This window comes from Thalassophryne amazonica, chromosome 7, assembly GCF_902500255.1.
Source record: "Thalassophryne amazonica chromosome 7, fThaAma1.1, whole genome shotgun sequence".
In the NCBI taxonomy this organism is placed as follows: Eukaryota; Metazoa; Chordata; class Actinopteri; order Batrachoidiformes; family Batrachoididae; genus Thalassophryne; species Thalassophryne amazonica.
This window is the reverse complement of record NC_047109.1, coordinates 15593436-15619126: the sequence shown is the minus strand read 5'-3', so window position 1 is coordinate 15619126 and position 25691 is coordinate 15593436. Positions and strand designations below refer to the sequence as shown.

General features: G+C 41.5%; 1 protein-coding gene across 1 annotated transcript in view; it reads left to right on the top strand.

Moving 5' to 3' along the window:
• The window catches only part of LOC117513658 (low-density lipoprotein receptor class A domain-containing protein 4-like), an 832720-nt gene that overhangs the window by 292110 nt on the left and 514919 nt on the right, over positions 1 to 25691 (top strand). The window contains 1 exon segment of the mRNA XM_034173890.1: positions 13995 to 14699. Within this exon segment, the coding sequence (XP_034029781.1) occupies positions 14660 to 14699 (40 nt within the window). The 5' untranslated portion in view covers positions 13995 to 14659.

The window sequence follows — 25691 nt, the reverse complement described above, 5'->3', positions numbered from 1 at the left end:
TGTTGCCTGCTCTCTGTGTTCCACTCTCTCACACTCAAAACGGCAGCAGGAAAGATCTCTGTCTGAACTCTGCTCAAAGTTTTGAACACACACCAAACTTTCTGACAAACTTTGCAGACATCAGATGACAAGGAACTCATTTTGCTGGAAGGAAAAAGGACTTTTGTTAGACAAAATTAACACAAATTGATAGCAGCTCCTTCGCCACGTGATGGGCTTGTACAAAGCTAGCCACATTGTAACACAACACTTCCCGTTTCTTGCACAAGAGTCTTTCACAATAAGAGCACAGGACAAAAGTCTTTATTTTTTGCTTTTTAGAATATGCTGGGGGTCATGGAATTAATTTATGTTAGGTTGGCGTTTAATTAACTTAAAAAATATTTAATTTCATATGGGCATTAAACCAACTTTCTTGTTGGTGGGCTGATGCTTGGCCCTGGGCCCTCAGATGCGTGAATACGGTATGTTACACATTTTCTCTCTTTGTTTTCAGAACCTCATGCAAACACAAACCCTCAGCAATATGAATCACACATGCTGGAGAATCGCACACTCCTGTGTGCTTAAGTGCGAGTTATATTCAGTGACTCAGCAAACCAGTTCAGGCCTTCAATACAAGTTGTATCAAACTCTTCTGGCCGGTGTTGCCGACTGAACAGTCCCCCTAAAATCGCAGTTCACGGATTATCACCTCGTTTCTGCTTCAAACTGCACTCCAGTCATCATCTATCTCAGCGACAGATACAACCCCAATTCCAGTGAAGTTGGGACGTTGTGAACAATGTAAATAAAAACAGAATACAATGATTATCCTCTTCAACCTATTTTCAATTGAATACACCACAAAGACAAGATATTTAATGTTCAAACTGATAAACTTTATTGTTTACGGTGGTACTTAGAAACAAATGTGCGCAATTTTTTTTATAGTTTTCTTTAGCTTGTGTAAAACCAGATTTAAGATTAAAAAGTTTCTGTCTCCATGGGATGGCAGCAATGCCCTGAAATGACCAGAGGACAGGCAAACTTTCACCTGGATCCACAGAAAGCCATCAACATGTATCATCTGGCAACCTTTGTGTGGGTTTTCAGCCATCAGCTGACCCAGCAGACAGCGGCAGTCATGGTTGTTGTTGTGTACTCGTAGCTGGCCTCAGGTGACACTGGCAGAGAGTCCAAAGAGTCAGAGTGGACTGACTTTTCCTGCCAATCGGCAGACTGAAGAACAAACAACTCACTTGTTTATTTTTATTGATATGCAGATGATCTTATTGTTTACCTGATAAGCTGTTGGATATTTGTGTAGTGTTTCATGAAAACACACACACACACACACACTCCTTCCTGCACGGGCACCAAAGTGAGGTCCAGGAAAATTGTCGCTAGTGTGTGCTAACGTCTGGGTGTTCGTAGTCTTAACAGCTTCAGTCACGTTAAAGTGTCTTTAAACGGATGTATTTTTAGTGAGTACAGCTTGAAACCTGTTTGATTGTGCTCCATCTGGGTTAAAAATTTGAAACAGAAGCACCATTTATTGTAATTCTGGCTGAGGTTGCAGCCAGGCGCAGCTCCTTACTTTCGTTTTTGGGTAGGATGCCAGGTCTGCACCCTATAATACAGCCTGTTAAGAGGCAAGCCGGAGTAAACCTTTTCATGCCATTTCTGCACATCTTGGATTGTGGGCAATCATAATAGAACAGCGCCCTGTGGAATAGGGGTGTTAGCAAAAGTTTACTGATCTTGCTTTTGTGTTATCTTCTTTGTGGAATCAGCAGATACCTGAGAAGCTGAAAGTCTGGATTTGAGATTATCCTGGATCAAGACTAAGATCCAGGTTTTTTATTGACTTCCTAGACTCTGTCTGTGTGCAGTGAAAGTATCAAAGTTGTGGTCACATTCACTTATGTGGGCAGTGCTCTGGGTCATCAGGCTTTGAGATCTGGAGATGCCTGAGAAAAGCTTATGGAGTCATGCGGTCACTGGGCATGCTAGTAACTACAGTAGTGTTTAGAATAATAGTAAAAAGATTAATCCAGGTTTTGAGTATATTTCTTATTGTTACATGGGAAACAAGGTAACAGTAGATTCAGTAGATTCTCACAAATCCAACAAGACCAAGCATTCATGATATGCACACTCTTAAGGCTATGAAATTGGGCTGTTAGTAAAAAAGAAAGTAGAAAAGGGGGTGTTCACAATAATAGTAGTGTGGCATTCAGTTAGTGAGTTCGTCAATTTTGTGGAACAAACAGGTGTGAATCAGGTGTCCCCTATGTAAGGATGAAGCCAGCACCTGTTGAACATGCTTTTCTCTTTGAAAGCCTGAGGAAAATGGGACATTCAAGACATTGTTCAGAAGAACAGCGTAGTTTGATTAAAAAGTTGATTGGAGAGGGGAAAACTTATACGCAGGTGCAAAACATTATAGGCTGTTCATCTACAATGATCTCCAATGCTTTAAAATGGACAAAAAAACCCACAGACGTGTGGAAGAAAATGGAAAACAACCCTCAAAATGGATAGAAGAATGACGAGAATGGCAAAGGCTCACCCATTGATCAGCTCCAGGATGATCAAAGACAGTCTACAGTTACCTGCAAGTGCTGTGACAGTTAGAAGATGCCTGTGTGAAGCTAATTTATTTGCAAGAATCCACCGCAAAGTCCCTCTGTTAAATAAAAGACGTGCAGAAGAGGTTACAATTTGCCAAAGAACACATCAACTGGCCTAAAGAGAAATGGAGGAATATTTTGTGGACCGATGAGAGTAAAACTGTTCTTTTTGGGTCCAAGGGCCGGAGACAGTTTGTGAGACGACCCCCAAAGTCTGAATTCAAGCCACAGTTCACAGTGAAGACAGTGAAGCATGGTGGTGCAAGCATCATGATATGGGCATGTTTCTCCTACTATGGTGTTGGGCCTATATATCGCATACCAGGTATCATGGATCAGTTTGGATATGTCAAAATACTTGAAGAGGTCATGTTGCATTATGCTGAAGAGGACATGCCCTTGAAATGGGTGTTTCAACAAGACAATGACCCCAAGCACACTAGTAAACGAGCAAAATCTTGGTTCCAAACCAACAAAATTAATGCCTCGCAGATGTGAAGAAATCATGAAAAACTGTGGTTATACAACTAAATACAAGTTTAGTGATTCACAGGATTGCTAAAAAAACAGTTTGAACATAATAGTTTTGAGTTTGTAGCGTCAACAGCAGATGCTACTATTATTGTGAACACCCCCTTTTCTACTTTTTTTTTCTAGCCCAATTTCATAGCCTTAAGAGTGTGCATATCATGAATGCTTGGTCTTATTGGATTTGTGAGAATCTACTGAATCTACTGGTACCTTGTTTCCCATGTAACAATAAGAAATATACTCAAAACCTGGATTAATCTTTTTAGTCACATAGCACTACTATTATTCTGAACACTACTGTATGTAGTATAAGGAAGGTCCAAGTCTTTAGGGTTCTGGTGCTTCCTGTCTTCATGGTTGTGAGAGTTGGATGCTACCCACTGACCTAAAGCAACAACTGGATGTCTTGGATACAAGGTCTCTGTGAAGCATCCTGGAGTGCCACTGGAATCACTGTGTCACACGAGCCCTTACTTTGGGAAACTCAGCTGAGTGTTATTGTTATTGCACACCTTGTGACCGGGGTGTGCATGAAGGATCATGTTGGTTCAGGTTTTTCTGGCTACCGATCACCTCAGCCGGTGATGTTACAGATGATGGAGATTTTAAATTGAGGAGCACAACAAGAAAAAGTGTCATCACTGACGAGTAATGGAGATACTAATCATCTGCAGGATCAATCAGATCCTGACTCCAAGTTCAGCCAAAGTAAAGTTTGGCCTGTCTTAATCAGCAGTCAGACTCTGTTCAAGAGACTAAAATCACATTCAGGACAATCTCCATCGATGTTGAGCCTCTTTGAAGGCAGAGTCATATCATCACATCGCTGCCTCGTCTTTCAGCCTGTGAAACAGTCAACTTCATTGTTCTCAGCCGGGATAAAGTCAAGATCACCCGTCGAGTGCACACACACATAACTCTTCTCAATTAATTTGGCACACAAGCATAAACTCGCAGTCTTCTCTCAGTATCAAACCCGGGATTAATCTGTGATAATTCTGCTTGACCCTAATAATCAATTAGCATGAGTCCAGAGCAGCAGCTGCTTCTCACGTATCCTTCCTCAAAGTCACAGCCTGCACTCTGTATTTTCTGGAATCATTATATTAATTTCTCCCATTTTCTTCAGAGTGCCTTTGAGATTTTTGGCTATGAAAGACATCAGAAACAAGCACCACTGAATTTACACCCAAGTATTTTGTGTTTTCTTTCACTTTCACCTTAAGTATGATTGTCTGATTCTTTTACTTTCTGATCATTTTTATCCTCTTTAAAGCAATCAGTATGTCCGTCTGTCCGTCCATTTTCGCTTGTTAGGCAGCACGGTGGATTAGTGGTTAGCACTGTTGCCTCACAACAAGAGGGCTGTGGGTTCGATTCCCACCTGTGGCCTTTCTGTGTGGAGTTTGCATGTTCTCCCCGTGTTTGTGTGGGTTTCCTCCGGGTGCTCCAGCTTCCTTCCACATGTAAAGACATGCAGGTTAGGTGAATTGGAAACTTTATAATTGTCTAGGTCTCCCTTGCAAAAGAGATCTCGATTTCAATGGAACCTGGTTACATAAAGGTTAAATATGAATATAAATATATATTAGCATGATATCTGAAGAACTACTTGATTAATATTTAGCCTAATGGTGTACTTGGGTGAGCCCCGTCACCAGTCTGTTACGGTGACCCCTTGGGGTCAATTTCAAAGTTACACAGAGATATTCAAGACATTGTCATTGCCACACATTGTTAGCACGATATCTCACGAACAAGTTGACCAATTCATCCCCCCTTGACACTTGTATTACTGATTAGTGTGGACTGGGGGGACATGTCATCTCTTGATGACTCTTGTTTGACTCAACTGAGCAGTTGGGTCGACATATCAGATGATCGTTTGAACTTCACTATTGCTTTCTCTAATCTATTTATCCTGCTTTGCCTTCTTGTCATCATCCTGCTCTTCAGCTCACAAATGCCACCTTCTTGCACATGGGGTGTCAAGCTACTGGTGGTGTTTGAGCACGATATTCCCAACTATTTTTGATAATAGCCCAAATTAGTCCATGAGCAAGTAGTCGACTTTGACCTATTCAGTACCACTTGAGGGGCCTAAACAACACTTACAATCCAGCCTTAGAGTACCACGGCTGACACAAAAATGTCTGGTTCTGGTCCAGGATATTAGCTGTAACAAGGTATGGTCAATGAAGAATTAACACAAGGGCCAAAATTTAAAAATGTTCCATTCATATTGAAAACATTATTTGTGTGATCATAAATATTCCAAAAAGGTATAGTTTGGACTATTTATGACTGAATGTTATGGAGTTATGGGGTAAAAAGAGCAAGAAAAAAGATTGAGATAATAGGATTTAAAAAATGGAATAGGTTTGACAATGTTGAATGTTTGGTCTCCAAAGTAAAGGCCAAACAAGGTTGATATCCATTAAATCTTGTGATGTGACATATGTTACATCGTAACATGATACCTAAACTCCTTTTTAAAACCCTTCATTCATCACGTCTACAGACAGTTTTCTTAAGACAGATCGGGGTTGATGGATACATGAACAATTTCAAATCACTGAACATGTCTTGGACTTCATTTATATCAGTTCTCAAAAACAGAGTGATGGTGCAAGAAGGAAGAGAAGTGAGGGAAGCCACCAAGACACCTAGATAACTCTGAAGGAGTTGCAGGCTTCTGCTGTAATTGGTTTAATTATGCTCAGTGCAACCTTTGTCTGTTGCACCATCAGTTGTAGAGCTTCATGAATTTTCAAACAAGAAATTGGTTCATATCTCTGTTCGAGTCTTTCATGTGCCTTCTGGCAAACTGGAGCTGAACTTTTACACCTCATTTTTAAGAAAATCTTTCTGTAGTCATGAGCAGAATTAATGATTTATTACTTTATACATATTAAAGCACTTTTCAGTGATGTCTCCCACACACACACACACACAGATGTCAGTGTGTAAGGTACTCAGCTGCACATCGGCAGCAACTTGGGGATCAAGGGCTTTGCTCAACGGTACATTAGTGATAGAGCCTGTCGAGGTGGGGGATTGAAGCTATGACCCTCTGGTCATAAGACATCATCTCTAATCATTTAAGATAACTAAATGTTTTTGGCTGGATTAGTAGATGAAGCCGGGTTATGTGTCCGTTCTGCTGTTTGGCGAGTTAACGGCCTGGCCGAGCTCACTGTGAACTGTTGATAGGCTCTAATCCTCCGACAGGTTTGTGTTTGTTCATTGTCTATGACTTTCTGTTGCTTCGTGTCGTTTCCCTGCTGTCTTTGTGATTTCTGCCTATGCTGGTGCTCTTTATTCATCTGTCATCTCCTCTTCCATTTGTTCTCCTTTTCGTCCTCTGCGGTTTTCTCGCACCGTAGTTCATCCCTCCGTGTGATCTCGACTCTCCTGCACCTTCTTTTTAAGTTGCATTTTTAAACAACAACAGAGACGCGAAGGCTATGTTGCCAAAACGGCTCTTGGTCCGATTACTCGTCTTCCTCCTCTTTTTATTTTATTTTATTTTATTCCGTTACCAAACACAAAAAAAAATGTGGCACTTGGCACTTTTTGAAATGTAAATAAGGCGGTGTTGTTTCCTGAGCCGTATCCTCCTCCAGCTCTGTTTATCAGGCAGACTTCAAAGTGGGGCGCTGACATGCGGCTCTATCGCTCCCCTGCTCTGTGAATTAGGGTCACAGGCAGCGCTTGGCTTTGAGAAAAACTTCCCCCTTTCATGTAGAAATCTAGTGGGTGAGAGGAACTAAAGGGGGCCATGCCAGCCAGCCTCCCACTCCTTCTCCAAACTCAGCTGAGACGCACTGCGGGTTGTCCTCTGTGTGAGTGTGAGAGACAGATTGGTGGTTTTCGTGGGCGGATGAGTGGGTGTTATTGTTTTTGGATTCACTGCTCCGCTGGTCGTTGCCGGCCAGCAGTTAGTCTGCCTGTGTTATGCTTGGGCGTATCTAGTTCACCTGTTGTTTTTGGTTTCACTCATGTTTTTCCACTGAATCTCTCATTTTCTGCCTGTTTCTTCATCTGGGACTTCTTATAGCACTAATACCTCGTCCAACGGGGTAACAATGACCAACACCAGTATTAGTGATTCTTGGGTAAGGTGTTAGAGCGCAGAAATTTTTTGGTCTGTTTGTCAGATTGTCAAGTGCTGCAGTCAGGGCATCCATTGATTCTGCACAATCACGACACTGATTGATGAGTGTCTGACTTTGCAGTTGCTGAAGATCCAGGCTTTCAGGCACCTCCTGGACTTGAGATTCAGTTATCTGCAGTGACGATCTTTTGTTTAGGAAGTCAGTGTTTGACAGTTAGATGCCTCTGAAGATCTTGGGCCTGAAAGACATCAGAAGCATTGTGTGTGCGTGGCATCTGCATTGCATGCTGATTTTAATTTCTGTGGCCATGTTAACATATTACGCCTTGTAGCCTACATCACCGGCATGATGGAAGGGTCCAAGTGACATGACTAGTATCTGTTTACTAGAAGTCACATTTCTGAATTGCTCAGCTGAACTCACAAAGACCTCTGTTACCCACAGGATCTGGATTATAAAAAAATAATCTACAGTAATGAAGGAAAAGCTGTTGGGTCAGATGGTGCATCTATTTGTACTTATATAAAATAAGACCCCACCGACCTCCGATAATATCAGCTGCATACGCTGTTTAAAAAAATCCAACCTGATTGTATTTTATAAAATCACTTCCACAAAACAATTACTCCACAGAAATGTAGAGTGTGGGAGAAGGCCATTACCAAAGTCAAATGAGGTGGAAAGATTCAGCAACGCACAAGATGCATAGCTGAAGTGCTCCCCAGTGTACACACGTGTGAGCCATGGCATTACCACACCCACAGAGCTCAGTCTGTGTCAAATAGGTTTTGTGATGCTGAGACCTTTGCATGACAAGAAGGTCCATGTCTTTACTCTTGATGCTTCCTGTTTTGCTGAATGGTTGGACATTAAAGGTCATATCTCACTCCAGTCAATACTAGCTCTTAATAAATTAGATGGCAGATTATAAATTACTTCTAGCTGTTTAACTTGTGCAAGTCCTGATAAAGCTAATAAAAGTAAATAAGCCAGAGTGTGTCTGAAAAATGCACAACAGATTGACAGCTGTATTGATCCATAATCATGGTGTAATGTGTGGTGCTGACTATTGAAGGTCAATCCACCTGTGTCCAGTTACAGTCAAACCCAGTTCTTTTTTGTGTACAACTTTAATAAGGGGCAGAAAATAAGACTTGTTCTTCTCTCTGCTCCTTTTCATTCAGTGTCTTGTAATGTATTCATTTCTGCTTTTCTGCTTTTCTTTTAAATGAATGAAATAAATATTGAAAAAAAATATGGCTTTAATTTGGGCTTTCAAGTAAAAATGTTGTATTTTGCTTGAACATATGTCCATCTTTGCCTCTGTGTAACCCACAGTGTATTGAGAGAAAAAACAAAAAACATTGCATAAAGCTCAATAAGATTGGATAACAATAATAGATACAGCAAAAGGTGTCACTAATTTCACTGCTGCTGTGTTTGCACACAAACCGATACAGAATTATTGTTCAGCTGTGTAGTGCAGTCAGGGCTGGACTGGGAAAAAACTCAGCCCTGGACTTTTTGGCCCAGACTGGCCTACCACTACAATCCACATGCAGATACTGTGCCAACACCACCACCACACTCCCACCGTTGAAGTACATATAAACACTCTGGTAACTGGTCTGATATGGGAAAATATCAGACCGGTTACCATGACAAAAATTTCCTCGCCCAAGCAGAGGGTCACCCCTTTGAGTCTGGTTGAGGTTTCTTCCTCAAATCATCAGAGGGAGGTTTTCCTTACCACTGTCCCTGTGTGCTTGCTCTAGGGGTTGATAAGGTTAATGTTGGGAAAGTGTAGGTACATGGACCCACAACAGGGGGCGCAAATGAACGGACAATGGAGTAGGTCAAATAACAACACTTTACTGTTGTGAATGTGCACAACAAATACAACAGATTACAACAATAGACAAGTGTCAATTCACAAAGGTGTCGTGTGGGCAGGCTCGAAGATAGGAGGCGCCTGTCCAAAGCAGAACCGGAACCACACGATTTCCTCCGCCACCAGACCCCGGGAATACTGGAGCCGCCAAGTCCCGAACTCCCAGGTGGCCACTGCCTCCGCGTGTCGGACCTGGTACTGCTGGCGAGGAACAAAAAGCAATTAAAGGAGGGCGCGTTTGCACCCAGGAATCCGTACGGCAGGAAAAGCTACCTCCACCTCTCGTTGGAAAAGTAGTCCACACTACAACGCACAAAGTCACAAAAAGAGTACTGTCAATCAGTCAGCTGAGGTACGTTACCTTCCAGGTAGAACGATATCTCGGCAAAGAGGTGGAGACGTCGTCCTGCTGATGTACCCCTGCCGATCAGATGATTGGTAACAGCTGTTGCAGGTGATGCGTGACAGCTGTCACCCTGGCTGCTCCTGTGAGGCGGCTGCGCCCTCTGGTGCCTGGAGCCCGCACTCCAGACAGGGCACCCTCTGGTGGTGGGCCAGCAGTACCTCCTCTTCTGGCGGCCCACACAACAGTTAAACCTTATTTATGTGAAGCGCTTTGAGCCAGCTATGTTGTGATTTTGCACTATATGATTGAAATAAATTGAAATTGAATTGAAAAGGTGAAGAAAAAAACAAACAAGTCAGGCAGATACCAGGTCAGGTGAAGACCGGTTGCTATGACAATCAGTCTGGAATGTGTATCACATTTGCGACTTTGTTTAAGATGAGAAAGTGAGGATGAAATCCGAAGCCAGGAGGTGGCCCACGGAGCTGAAGAGGTGCAGGATCTCTGGAGGTGAGGACTGAGTTCCTTGTGAAGAAGAAGAAGAAAAGTTTCTCGCAAAGGCGGAAGTGTGGAACTGGGGTTGATGTACTGCAGGTGATGATGAGTGACAGCTGTGATGATAAGCTCAGAGGCAGCAGCCAGCAGCAGGAACCAAGGCAACATACATTTCCCTCATTAAACAAGAAATTTCATTTCATTTCTATGAAAGGCTAAACATTTATATGAATAAGTGTTTATCCAAACCATGCTGGCACACACTTGCTATCACTGCCGCCACGATCAATCTCCTCCTGCTCCTATACCACCTCAAAGGCAGCAAGAGCCTCACTGTCTGAGACACCGCCTGCTGCTGCTGAGAGTGACCCGCAGACGTCCCTGCCAGGCCGGCCCTTGCAGCAAACATCGCAGAAAATTTTCTGCTCTTCTGAGCTTTCTTTTTCTTTTCCCTCAGTTTTTCCGCACTGCCTTCCCATTTTTTCTACATTTTATGACTTGCTTTGTTTTTTGTGTTCTGCGTTGTTTCTCTCTCTTTCATCATGACTGTTCATCATTAAAGGTGATTGGACAAAAGGTGGGGTCTAGAACATGTGTGGGTGGGACTCCTGGGCCTCAGTAGCCTATCATAGGGCCACCATTGGGTCAGGTATTCTTTTGACAGACAAGCTACTGGGCCTATGCTGTGTCTGCAGGCTGCAGCTGAGCTCTGTGGGCCGGTGCATGTGTCTGTCCCTGGGCCAGGACAGTTACCATGGCAAGGCGCAGCAACAAAAAAATAAATAAATAAGGGCAGCCATCGGCCCATTATTGGTCAGCCCACTGGGAAAAATCCTGGAACTTCCAATGTCCAATCCACCTTTGGGTGCTGTCATTTGTTCCTCTACCAGATTCGCCGGCTCCGGTATGTTAGCTTAGTTTAGGTATCGGTTTAGCTCAGCTTACCTGATAACACAAACAGCTGGAAGTTAGTCCACGACATGGCTCTCCTGTTAACAGCGATCACCATTGTCACATTCTGTCTGACTCCAGCGGCTTCCATTGTTAACCACTTGGCGGCTTTCTCACTAAATCTGGTGACTTTCCAAACCCTTTTGACAACTTGTATTCTCAAAAGCGACTAGCAACAAATCTAGGTACTTTTTCTGGTGTCACAAGAGACTTTTCTGGTGTTTGGAGACTCAAAAGTGGATCTAGTCTCTGTTCTCACCAAGCAGCAGCGGGTTCCCTGCCTCCACTGCAGCCTGGAGCCTCAAAGCCAAAGAGCCCAAAGCACTGAGCAGAGGGATAGCTACAATCCTCCATGTTCAACCACACACACGCGAGGCCTCCGCGCTGTTCCTACATTGAATGGCAAACCTCACCCGGACTCAGTCAGCCTACTGACCTCGTTTGCTGCACTGTGATTAATCAGTCTTCAGACTTTGAGAAGCCCTGGACGTGAGAAGTTATTTTATTTTGAGGAGTGATGGCCAATTTTAATGGCAAAATAAATAAACAAACCAAGAATCACTTTTTTGTCTCTCCCACAACATTTTTTTTTTTTCAAAACTGTATTTCAACAAATACATTAACAGTAAACAAACAAAGGACAAGGCCACAATCCAGTTGTTAAGCGCTGACGTAACGCATCACGTGATAAATCTGTTTCTGGGTCCAAAGACCTCCAGGTTTACAATTAAAGTTACGTCTGTTTCATCCTTTTAAGGATTTACAGTTTAAGTTTACTTTATGTTTACAGTGTGCGCAAACCTCCGTCCCGCCCTTCTCCGCCTCCACCTCCGTTAACCGCATTCGTCTGGTTCTATGGTCAGAACACTTAATAAAACTTTTTTTTCTTTTACTTTACATATTTTATTATGCACAGGTAAAGGTAAAATATACATGTCTGTTTGTTAATTAAAAAATTATTTATTACAATAAACAGGACGTTAAAGTGCAAACTTCACTTTCTCCCCGAATGACATAAACAGGAAGCGATTGCAGCTCTCAGCAACTCCCATTGAAAATAATGGCGAAACAACCTGCGCGTCTGACATTTTTACATAAAACAAAAGTAGTAACAACGTCTAAAAACCCAGTTAATATATCCAGGAGAGTTTTAGGCACAATATACAAAGAGTTTTATGTTGCGATGTTAATGCTGTTGTCCGTGTGCAACGGTGTAAGTGCAGCCTGATCAGAGCGTCTCAGTGCAGTTTTCAATGTTAATGACAGCACGCCTTTTTTGTTTGGAGCTGGAAGTTGAAAATCACATGATGCGTTACGTCACACTTAACAACCGGATACCATTCACAGTATTATCATTATAAATAGAAAGAGATAGAAAAAAATGTAATAAATTGTGCAATAACAAAAGTAAAGTTTTTTTTTTAACATTAATTCTCTTTTTTTTTTAAAGCTCCTTATAGAGTCTGACAGTTTTATGAGATTAGGGAGCATCTGTAAGCTTAATACTGCTTATATATTGTTCAAATTCAGCCAGACGTCCATGTAAATTCCTTTTCAGTACTCTGCATTCATGAATATGGAATTTACCAAACAATATTAAAAGGCTGATAATGTATTCAAAGATCTCTCCCACAACGTGTTTGTTCCCTACATCTGCTATGACGTCATAATATCCAGTAATATGCAAACTAGCCCATGACATCATTTAGTGAGTTTGGCAACTTTTAGGACAGCCTATAGCTACTTTTCTTACTGAGGAGTTGGCAACACTGGCGGCTTCCTTGGTGAGACTCGCCGCTGACCCGCATGTAGCAGCTTAGCTTATTGTTTGTGGTTTGTGTCGAGACACAGCAGCACAAACCACAAACACGGCCATTCCGTGGTTTCGGGAGAGGAAACATGCTTCATTAGAGTTCCCCATGCCACACGAAAGGAAAGGATAGAATCCATTTTTTGAAGATCATTCTCACGCTGTGCTTGGCTTCATTTTTTCAGTCTGTCCGAGAGACACTTAAAAAAGAAAGCTCTCACTTTCCTCCTCAAAAGTGGAAAAAAGGAAAACTGTCCACGTAATAAACATCACGAGTGCATTTACTGTATCCTCCTAAAACACACATGTTCACCATTTTGACATATTTTCTGTCAAAGTCCATAAAACACAGATTTTATACTGCAAAAAATCCATTTTCCCCAATAGTTTCAAAGGGTATAGGTGGGCATTACCTAACATGATGTCATCGAAGTCAACATTCCTCACAGGAGGGTGGCACAGTGGATTAGTGGTTAGCACTATTGCCTCACAGCAAGGAGGTCGTGGGTTCGATTCCCACCTGTGGCCTTTCTGTGTGGCGTTTGCATGTTCTCCTTGTGTTTGTGTGGGTTTCCTCCGGTTTCTTAACACATTTAAACACATGCAGGTTAGGTGAATTGGAAACTTTATAATTATCCAGGTCTCCCTTGCGAACGAGATCTTGATCTCAATGGGACTAACCTTGTTAAATAAAGGTAAAAAAAAAAAAAAAAAGTTTCTGAGCGTTTATCAGCAGCAGGTGAAATCAGGCTTAATTCTCCATGTTTATGATTTACTTTGTCAGGTCATGTGGCACCAAAAACAAAACACAATACATCAGTATTTTCATAATTCTTTATTTATTTAGAATGGTTAGCTCGTGTGATGTCATTTATTAGTGATATGCACTTTAAGCAGTCTATAGTACTAGGATCCTGTACTAGGGCTCTGTGGGCGACGCCCGACATCACATTTAGCGGGTCCTTGGTGAATCGCTGTGATCACTGGTGTATTTATTGATCAGGTTATCAGATGGATAAACAGGTTTGAATGAAAATCACTGACATGTTGTGGATGGGTCGGCCTTTGGACAAGAATGATCTTGAGGCAGATCTTGATTCAGAGGGCGATCCAGGATCACTTATGCTGTATTCGCTGATGGTTTTGGTACTCAAAGTTATAATTTAATTAGTTATCAGATATGTTGTGTAATAATTGTCAAAAACTCTAATGCTGTTTGTTTAATTCTCTTCTTTAGGTGCATTGAAGTGTGAGAGCCTCTTTAACCCGTGCCAACCTTGGATCAGTGGGGAAGAAGTCAGAAGAGGAGAACAAGAGAAGCGAGCAGCAGGAGGAGAAGAATCTGAGGGGTGTCATGCAGCATGTTAATCAGAGCTGAGTTTCAGAGGTGACTGTAGCTGTGGAGAAGACCCACGCCGACAGAACAAGATATTCTCATCTACACACATAAAGGCAGAAGAGAGAAGAGCTCGACAGCCAAGACGCCGGCGGCCTCACTACAACTGTCAGCGAGTTGGAATGTATTGAGATGCCTCCATCCACGTCCACCCTCTAAGCTCTAAAACAGTCGTCTCCCTGCCACCTTTATGCTGATTCCGACTCTAGCTCTTCCTCATTCCGTCCTGAAGTTCTGCTGTCTTGTCTTACAGTAGAACGGGTCAAATCTAAGTAAACCGACTGAGAGGTCAGCTAACCAATCAGCTGTGTGGTTCATCAGCAAGTAGAGCCACCACACAAGCTCTTGTTGAACACATGGACTGTTGATGAAGGAAGATGGCAGTGAGACTGGCTGGTGCCGCCCCTTCCTCTCGGCCACCCTCCCTCTCCCTTGTGGCTCGGACCGGTTGAAATTGGTCCGTTGGCTATCATTGCAGCAGCTGGCAGAGAGCTGGAAGGAGCAGTATGCAGGAGACTGACTTACCAGCCACAAATACCTTCAAAGGTAAAAGCAAATATAACACACGAGCTACGCCAAGCTGTAGTGGCACTGCTAAAATAAAAATGGAAAAAACAGACATTGTGACGTGTTGTCACAATCATTCCAAACAGCACATCATCTAACTGATCTTTTCTAGGAGTATCTATCTCTGCCTCATAAGACAATGCATTACAAATCTAGATATATAGGCTACAATATGATTCAGGAACGGTTCTTTGTTGTTTTGGAACAGTTCAATTTGATGCAGTGTGTAAGCCTGATCCTGTCAGATCTCAGAAGCTAAGCACTGTGGGGCCTGGTTAGTACTTGGATGGGTGACCTCTTTGGAACACCAGCAGCTGTGTGTGTTTCTCCAGGTAACACTGGAGTTGCGTCAGGAAGGGCATCCGGCATAAAACCTGTGCCAAATATCAATGCGGATCTGGTTGTATCAGCTGTGGCGACCCCGAACACAAAACGGGAACAGCCGAATGGACAACCAACCTCAGTTTAGTGCAATACAGTGCAATCTGATGCAGTGTTTTTATTTAATGTAGACATTCACGTTGTAAATATCTTAAAACTCCTGTACATTTTTAAAACGTAATAGTTTGCCTTACCTTCGCCTAGGTGCCCTCCTTGTTGCTGTTCTGGCTGTCCCACAAAGTGCAAACAATTCCATTGCCAAGTAGTATAAAGGTTGTTCCTTCTCTTTATTCAATGGTGTAGTCTTTCAGTTTGACAGCATGGTTTATGAATTCAGACATTCTTGCTTTACAGCAGTTGGCATCCAGCCCAATGGTGCACTACCACCACCTTCAGCTCCGGAGTGTGGATTAGGCAGTACCTCATTCATATCAGTATGTATATAGGAGCAACTTGTCATGCATGTAGACAGTGCCATCTTGTGGTATAATAATGCAGTATTTTTTTTCCCTCCTAAACAAACTAATACAAAAAGTAAATGGAATACCACCTACCACTGTTGGGCATGGTGATTTTGTTTTATACCATTTAGGCATAGTAAACATTCCTATGAGCACTCTCGTGAAAATTTTGTGCTGAGCTTTCAGTTTTTACGAGAGTGTGAAGATGCAAAAATAGCTGAATAAAAGCTAAACTCTGCCAATTCATCATGTTAAAATTGAGCCATAATACAGTTTGTAGTACCTTTAGATTGATTCAGAGGTTCATGAAGAAGGAACCTGATCATTTTGTTTCATGGTCCCAATGCAGATGCAGGTCTGTGTGTTATCATACTTTAATATAAGATGCTGTATTTTTCATAATTTGTGGCAAAAAAACCCAGAAAACTCAAAAATGAATGTCCACATGATACTTTCATAAAAATGTACTATTTGGTCCACCTCTAAGTCTGGGCATATAAAAGCAGGAGTAGAAGATGTGCAGTACGTTGGGTCCTGAGGTACGCTGCTGCATTAAAATAGGGTTTGGGGGAGGAGCCACACCTGGTGTCACCTGTGACACTTGACATTGTAATTTGCTGGAATGAGTGCCGTAATAGTCTGCAATTAAATAACCTTTGTGATGGAATCAGTGACAGCAAACTCTCTGAGGTGAAAAGTTCAAAGTGCTGCAAAGACAAATCTGGTCCTCAGCGGTATTAAAAGCCGCCGTGCTGCCCTCGCCATTAGACTCTGTACAACTGAGCCTAACGGCTTCCCATTAAAACATAATCACTCAGTCTAATTGTGATTGTTGTAAGTGAAGTTGTATGCAGACACAGAGCAGAGGAGCTCTTCCTCCTGGGAGTTCCATGTACGTATATCTGTCTTCTACCTTAACCACTATGCAAAATAAAGAGGCACTTTAAAAAGCCATTTGTAGCCGAAGTTCAGAACTACTTCTTACTGACATAATAGGTTGCAGAAGTTTGAATATGAATGCACTGATAATGACTTCAACCCTAGATTATCTTCATTTTAGTGGTGTGGTATTTATCTTGATATAAAGAAGCACGCTGTGTTTACAGATTGAAACCTCAAATACGTAAATGGAGCAGCTTCTTGCCATATGTTTTCCTTTCCTTTTGTTTTATTTTCTGTATTTGATATTTGCACATAGACTCCATCTCCAGGGACAGTAAAGAGGCGATGTAATCAGTGCCCATAAGTCAAAAATGATATTTCATCTTGGACAGGTGAGTTGGGTCGGTGGTTAGTCTGAGGTAGTTAAGAAAATCATTTATAGACTGCTGCTCTTGCACATGCACTTTAACACTTTCCTCTTCTTTTTTTGTTTAACCACAGTAGTACAGCTGTGTACCAGTTGGTGGTGTACCCGTCTTGTAAAGGCAATGACAAGTGGCACTCCCATATTATGCCCAAAGCGTACCAATGACTTGTACTTTCCAGAGTATAAATCACAGGACCTCCCAAACTACCAAAAAAAAAAAAAAAAGAATTTGAAGCTTTGAAAAGTGATTACTTTAATTTCAAGAATGGTCTCTAGACTCTTCTGGACAACATAGTGCTTAACTTAGTTTATACCATGGTCAGTGAGAATTCCACGTCTAACTGGCGTGCATTATTTTCGTGTATACGCACACATAGTTTGGCGAGTTGTCACTTTTTTTAATCACTCCGCTCTGGTCGTCACCATAGCAATGCACAAATCAGTTGGCGCAGATCAATTGTTTTTTGACAGGTGAATGACAGAAACGTGATAAAACATGGATTTCCAAGTGAATTTTAATATTTTTGGCCAAAATAAAACGTTTAAGGAATGGGAAGAGGAGGAGAGCAAACGAGAAGAACAGCAAAAGCAACGGCATAAAGATTTAACATCGGACGAACTGGACAAGATTGAAGACGGGAAAGAAGAATTGAACGGTTGCCAACATGGGCGCAATTTGGTGGGGGATAGGGGGGACATGTCCCCCCCACCTTTTCAACCAGGGGGAACAGAATATGGTATATCCCCCCACCTTCTGACATATATGTGTGTACTTGAAACATGCTATGCCAGTCTTATGTGCAAACCATGTCAGTCTTATGTGCAAAACCATGTCAGAATAGTATCTTTGTTTCTGCAAGTTTGTATTTTTAGCAGCATTGCCTTGTTTACAACACCTGTTTCTTGTTTGTCACATTTGGAATTTTCTGGGACTGCATTTTCCCAGATATGAAACCAAAAATAGTTGCCTCTAGGGACTAGTGTCTACACATAAGTATCAATGGACCATATGCTAATTTACTTCATTCTGAAAGTTAGAAAAGGAAATCAGAAAAACTATCTGGGACCTCAGAAAGCCCATCTGCAATTATTGCTTGATCTCCAAAATCAGTCTAAGCAAGCGAAATTATGTTCAGTATGAGTGTTGTCATTAGTGCCACTTCAAAAATTAAATTCATGATAAGTAATTTATCCTAAACTTATGATCTGTTGTTTTTTCAAACTTATGCAAAAACAAATCTTGTGATAGTTAATAATTATGAAGAGCCTGTTCTTTCATATTTATGAATACATTTTACCACATTGCAGTTGTTTTTTTTTTTAATGAAAACTCAACCTATCATTCTTTTTGAGTTCTACACATGTGGTGATACCTTATTTACACCAGGATGTTAATAAAATCAATGCTGGCTATTCTCAGAATAAAGTACTTATATCCACAGTTTCAAATTGCATAAGTCAAATGGTGTCCACTTTATGGTCTTCTCAAATCATTAAAATTACTCTTCTGGATGCTCAGAATGCATCTGAGCTTATCTAGAAACCATTGGCTTCTGGGGGCCTAAAGCGGCCCCCAGACCCCCGGCCTATGAGATTCAGCCCTGCGGGCCTCGCACTTTGTCCCCCAATTTCTAGTTCTAAATTGTGCCCTTGGTTGCCAAGGATGAAAATATCTTGAGACTAGCATAAAATAGTCCCAAATACTTACGCATTTTTATCAAGTTCTGTTAACTTAAATATTTGTGGGTTAGCTCACTGTGTGGGACCATGGTATAAGATGGATTAAACAACTCGAAGCCATGCATTATACGGTTTGAATGCATGACGCGGAGTTTAAAACATCACAATGCAAAGAGGAGTGGTGTCACTCCGCGTCGTGCATTCAGACCGTATTATGCACGGTTTCTTCTTGTTTAATCCTTGCATATACTTTATGAACCTGTAAACCACTCACAATCTAACACGTTAAACCGGTTATTTCTCAGTCAATGGAAATGAAGTAGACATTGAACTTAGCACATATTATTTGGTAACAAAAATTCTATTTTACAGTTTTGAGCCAAGGTGTATATAAACCTAGTCACCGCGCTGTCCACATTGTGTTGACTTCCCTAAGTTGAGGGACAAAGCCATTGGATGCCTTGGCAGCACCTAACCAGTTCTTCAGACTCTTGTGAGCCTCACTTGGATAAGCAGTGTGGTTATTAATAGACAAACCCTGATTCTGGAAGGGTTGAAGTCTGGTTTCCAAACCTACTAACTTTAAACCAAAGAAGACACATGGACAAGTGCTAAAACGTCCTGACACCAAATCATAAAGTCCAGCTACATTTAAATAAAAGACTAGATATGTGTCCTGACACAAATCATCCACCTACATGAATATACAACACACATCCTGGTGTGAGTGTGGGCAACTATTGCAGATGTAGAGGAGACACTCCAGAGTCCAACCTTCTTAAAGTGCACGTATTACATAATTCATCAGCTTGCCACGGGTTAGTTCTGGTCAGTCTCCCTGAGGGTCTGAGGAGGGGAATGAAGTCATCGACCGGTAATAAACAAACAGCCAGCAGCCAGATGTGGGCAGACGCCGGCGTTCGATAGCTGCAAGGTTAACGTAAGGTTTTGTTTACTGCAGAGGGTTCATGTCAGGTAAAGCACACATGGTGCCTGGCTTCCCGCTCCGTGGGGCTGCCCGTCTGTGTTCCATGCATTTAAATCCACACTCATTTCCATAGCGGGCTCGTTACGGCTTGTTCTCCGCTCTCAGGTGAGACGAACAGAGCAGATCAGACCAAGGCCATGTTTACATCACGGCAAAACAGCTTGTCGTCTTCCCACTTTTTCCTTCCCCTAAGTGTTGTTTTCCTCTATTAACAGAGCTCGACTTTTCTTTTAGTCACTCATTTATATGTTTACATCTTTCAATAGTTGATCTTTGGTTTACTGATAGATTATTTTATTTGTTAATGCTGCCAAGGAGGTCACGTTATGAAAAAATGAGGGTCTGTCTGTTTTTTTTTTATTTTTTTAATTACTGGTATTATACACCCTGCAAATAAAGTTTAAGGCATAAATGGGTATCACACCCATGAATGTTTTGAGCACAACCCGCGCAAAACTCATTCATGAATTTCAATGAAACCAATTTGTTTGCCAAAGGTCCAGTGTCTGTGTGGTTGGATATTTGGACTTTGGTCTTTTTTTATGTATTGTACGTGTATAAACAGACCTGTTGGGCTCCTCAGTTCAGGTTGAATGTTGACCATGTTGTCTAGTCAGGCATTTCATCACATGAAGCTTCACTTTGACTTTCACTAATATGCAACCTGGAAGGTCACCGTTTACAACTTGCCCACAAATGTGCAGTGGTTCCCAACCCTGGACCTCAGGGACCCTCTACCAAGAGCTGATTAGCTGACTCAAGTGTGCTCAGCCAATCAAGACTGAACAGACACCCAAATTAGCAAAATTAGGTTTTTGGCAGAGCATGGAGAGATGGTGTGATGGTTGGCTGGATGGATGTGTTGACGTAAGAAATGGTTTTATTTGCATTCCAAACCAACTAACTTTAAACCAAACAAGACACCTGGATGAGTGATATAACATCTGGAACATAATTGACAACAGCTGGGGAGAGACACAGGAAGAAAGTTAACAAAATGCACAAGGAAACTGGTGATGTCAAAATACATCAGGAAGTGGGTCAAAGACAGTGGAAGTTAATAAGTACATAAACGCAAAGCAAACAAGCAGGGCAGTCATAGTTATACACGGAAGACAACTGCAATAAATAATAAAACCATACCCAAGGTGGACACTAGAGGGAAGCAAAGGACAAAGACAGACAGACGTGAAACACCACAGTAACCCTAAATAATAACACTAGGAACAGTCACAAGGGGTTGGCAGAGAATAAGGACAGACAGGAATACTACTGATGGAAAATGTGCAGGTTATAACCATCGATTTCTATTTACTTACTAGATGGAGGACCGGGCTGATGGCTCAGTCGCTGGCTGTTGCCAGAGTGCGACCATCTTGGTTAGCATTTAATAACCAGACACAAATAGAAATTAATGTGGACATGAACAATGTTTTAAGAGTGTTTCGGGATAAATCTGCATTTTCCGTGCTATTACTGTGCTGTTACATTTATGTCAAAATCAGTTTGTCAAACACACAATCTCTGCCATAACATGAGATACTAGTCTGATCCTTAATTAATGTCATTATGAAGTTAAAGATGGGAAATAATCAGGGGTGAAAGTAAGAGCTTTACACGCGCACATCATATTAAAGATATTAATATTAAAGGCTGCTCTTAACTCACCTGGAGCACCGCTTTTATGCAGCGCTTCTTCGTGAAAATATAAATAAAAAAATGAAACAGCAACGCCAGCCAGGGTGAAAGTAAGATTAATCAATAATTTCTGTACCAAGTTGAAAGAAATGTGAAAACACTTCACTGTTTACACTGAGTACATCATAGGAAAATTAATCTCATTTGTGTATATTCTTATATTAGTAGAATATACAATGTCAAAGCGACTGTTGTGACCCACCGCATTGAGAGAAAAATCATTTCCATTCTATGAATTTGCTCTTACAGAATATCTCATGATGAAAAACTGATGTGAAGAAAAAACCTGAGGCTAATTAAAAAGGGATAAATTGAGACTTATGAAAGTGAGAATTCTAATTGAATTGCTAAACGAACATGACAAACTATTCAGGCAGTCAAACTGAAGTCACTACTTTACAGAATACAGATCAACATAAAAAAGAAATCATTTTCTAACCTTTATTCAGCAACCTTTATTTTTTCCCCACATCATTAATATTACATATAATACTCAGTTATGAAAGCTCACTCCACAATTTATTAATATTTATTTTTTATTTATTTAACCTTTACTTAATCAGCTGACAATCCTTTGTCAGTTTGTCGCTGCACCCGATTGCCGCACAAAACTGCATTTTCAGAGCACTTTAACCCATGTTTAAGTCGGTGTATCATAGATTTCTATTTAATCTCATGTCTGACAAAGCAGTATTACGCTAAGCAAGATGGCAGCTGCTAGCAGCAGCTCACAGGCTGCAGCCACCATCTAGTGGATTAAATAGAAATTGTTGATTACTACCAAGTTTAGGAAACACTAGTCTCGACCTAATGCACCGGATTTGTACCATGTGACGTGCAAACACAACCGTAGTACACTGTTGTATGGCTGGGGGGCCTGGCTGCCTTTTTGTTTCTGTCTTTTGTTTTTCCTTCCAGGTGGCTTGCATTTGGGACTGAGTGGCTGTGTTGCTGAGGTTATCAGGACCTCACCCTGATCACCTGCGGCTCGTCAGGACTCACAGCTGTGGTGCATCTATATGGATTGGAACATGGTGGCATTTAAGACTGGAGTATACAGTGTGTATTTGCCAGAGACTCGACCTTGTGACCAGACGGGTGAGATCGTCGTCTCGGGAGCCATCTCATCATCAGTGGATGCAGAGAACGTCCAGGGTTTGATGCACGGTCTGTGAAAGAGGAGGGGGTGAGGTCTCACGCTCGTCAGCACACTTCCTGAGGTACGTTAGATTTTGTGACTAACGTTTATACAGTCAGTAAATGTGGTGTCCCTCACACCTTATTATATTGAGCTGTACGTTAGTCATGTATCGGCTTCCACTGCAGTGGAGTTTTGTGAACTGGATGTTCCATGCCTGCAGGTTGGGAAGCTGATTAGTAATTAAGCCAGGAAGTGTTTGCTGTTTATGTACACCTTTGAGTGGTCTCTCTGTGTGTAGAGTGTGGACTCACATAATGGTTCCTTCTTTCACAGACTCGGTTTGTTGCGGCCACCTGGGGGGTGTCGGCGGGGTCCTTGGGTCCGAACGGCTTCTGGCTCCGGACCGTTAGCGCTGCTGGGAGCGCACCGTATCACCACCACGCCAGACCGCACACTCTTTTGTTGTTTTGTATCACATCACTGTTATGTATTAAATTCAGTTATCCTTTGTACCGTGCTCTGCTTATTTCATACTGGGTCCTTCAAACGCTGGTCGGTTCTCCGAGCTGCGTCCGACACATAACATACACCTGTGGTATAACTTCAGCACAGCCTTAGTGCTTCTAGAAAATCCGTCAGTGATATCACGGCATGTACAACATTAAGGACTCTGCAGAAATGCAAAGTGTGTCAAAGTTTATATTTATACTAGCGCGTTGCCTATGGGAATCCAAAGGCTCTAGATTGGGTAGTGTTTATAAAATAGGTAGCTGACATTTTTCAAGGGTGGTAATAATTTATGTAATTATGTACTGTCTTAATGTATTTATAAATTGCTTAGGTTCTTGTTATCATACACACACTATTATTATTGTTATTTTGAGTGTTATTATAATTTTATTGTTACTTCTATTTTGTCATTTGATTTTTAAATGGACCACAATTGAAATGTGTTTTCACTTTCTTGTGTCATTCATGTATTTTTAATGTATTTACAATTATATTATGTACTTACATTAAACTTACTAAATAAAATCAAGCACTCACTTGCACACGTTTTTAATATATAGATGAATTACCACCCCCTGCTGGAATGGCGTGTGAGTCCAGAATGTAATTATCAACATCCATTGTTCGGTGTTGGTAGTAAATGTCTGTAGTTTCTCCAAAAATATTAGTCCTATCAACTTTCTGTTTTGGTGGCGTTCATCCTTGACCCAAAATAAATAAACCTACCAAATGGCAAATGTCAGCTCTCCACACTTTGTCCGTGATCAAAGCCATACGCACGCATGCACGTACACACACATGCACACAGAGGCCACTTGGCTGTTAGTGTATCATACAATAAGTCAAACAGAAATAAAATGATAAAAAAGACATGGTTCAGGCCAAAAGTAAAACTAGTCATAACTGCCTGTAAAAGTCATTTTCCCAAGAGGCCAGAATTTAACAGTCAACAGTAATGACTGGAATGTGATTTTGTTGTGTGAACAGGTGGACCTTTGCACTGCGTGTGCATTGGATTAAATCTTAACGATCATTAATGGAACTCATTTGTTAAATGTGAAATGTAAAAATCTTTGACTCAAAAGGTTTTTCATGCAGATTTTAACTTTGAAGGAACAGATTTGAAAAAGAAAATATAAAGCGTTGAAATGCTGCTCAGATATAGTAAAAAATGAAAGGGGTAATTTAGTGCAAAACCCCTGGCAATAATTATGGAATTACCGGCCTCGGAGGATGTTCATTCAGTTGTTTAATTTTGTAGAAAAAAAGACCAAGCAGAGGGAAAAAAAATATGGACTCACTCAATTCTGAGGAATAAATTATGGAATCACCCAGTAAATTTTCATCCCCAAAACTAACACCTGCATCAAATCATATCTGCTCGTTAGTCTGCATCTAAAAAGGAGTGATCACACCTTGGAGAGCTGTTGCACCAAGTGGACTGACATGAATCATGGCTCCAACACGAGAGATGTCAGTTGAAACAAAGGAGAGGATTATCAAACTCTTAAAAGAGGGTAAAGAAAGTTAAAGAAAATGGTCCATGACAAGGCTCCAACCTGCAAAGCTGATCAGGCAACAGCAATCAGAGAAAGTTGGAGCCAGATTGATGAAGAGTACTGTTTGTCACTCATTAAGTCCATGCCTCAGAGACTGCAAGCTGTTATAAAAGGCAGAGGTGGTGCAACAAAATACTAGTGATGTGTTGGAGCGTTCTTTTGTTTTTCATGATTTCATAATTTTTTCCTCAGAATTGAGGGATTCCATATTTTTTTCCCTCTGCTTGGTCTAAAAAAGTAACCGTTACTGACTTCCTGATTTGTTATAGTGTTTCTTAAAGCCAGAAAGTTGCCATTTGAAATGACTTTAGTTTTGTGTCATGTCTGTGATCTGCTTTTTTTCTACAAAATTAAACATCTGAATGAACATCTTCAGAGGCTGGTGATTCCATAATTTTTGCCAGGGGTTGTACCGTGATATAATGCCAACATCATCCAAAATGTTGACTCTTCATCTCTCACACCACCACCCTCTGAGTTTTTCCAAGGTATGGATAGTCTTTTTTTTCCGGGATGCATATCCTTGAAAGTGAGAACATGGTTTAAGATTTACTACTGCTAATCTATGACATACAAGCAGTATGGTGGCTGGAAAGGAAACATTTTATGAGCTTGATCAAAGATCTTTAGTTTTCAGTTCCCAGTAAAAATGTCACTGTTGTGTTCTTTTCTTCACCTTTAAGCTGAAGTCTAAATCCACTTTGACTCAGTGCCACAGGATTACTCTCTGTCAGACTCTCTCCCTCTTTTCCGTCCTATTCGTCTTCTCTGTTTCTGCGTTTGACACATTTTCTCACTCGTCCTCTTGCTGTCCCTTGGTGGTCACCTTTTTCTGTCCATCTCAATTTATCTTACTCTGGCTGACATCCCCTCCTGCTCCTCCCTCGCCTCCTTCCTTCACAGTGTGGTCTCCGACCACAGTCGATCCATATCGAGCTGTACTAATGTGGAGCTCCAGCTCATCCATAAAGTGACTGACAGTCCGGGATTATTAGCGAAGGACCTCCTGCCCCTCTGCCTGCCTGCTGCCTGGGGCCTCAGACACACCGTCTGTCTGTCTGTCTGTACTGTCTGTCTGTACTGTCTGCCTACATCATTCAGGATGAGAGTAGCTCATTTGACTGAAATCCCGTTACACCTCTCTGAATCTGTGTCACCATGGCGGTACGCTTGTTTCTGTCATTGTTATCTACCTCGCCCAAAAAAGTAGAGACTTCAGCCTAGTCTGTTTTGTTGTTTTGGTC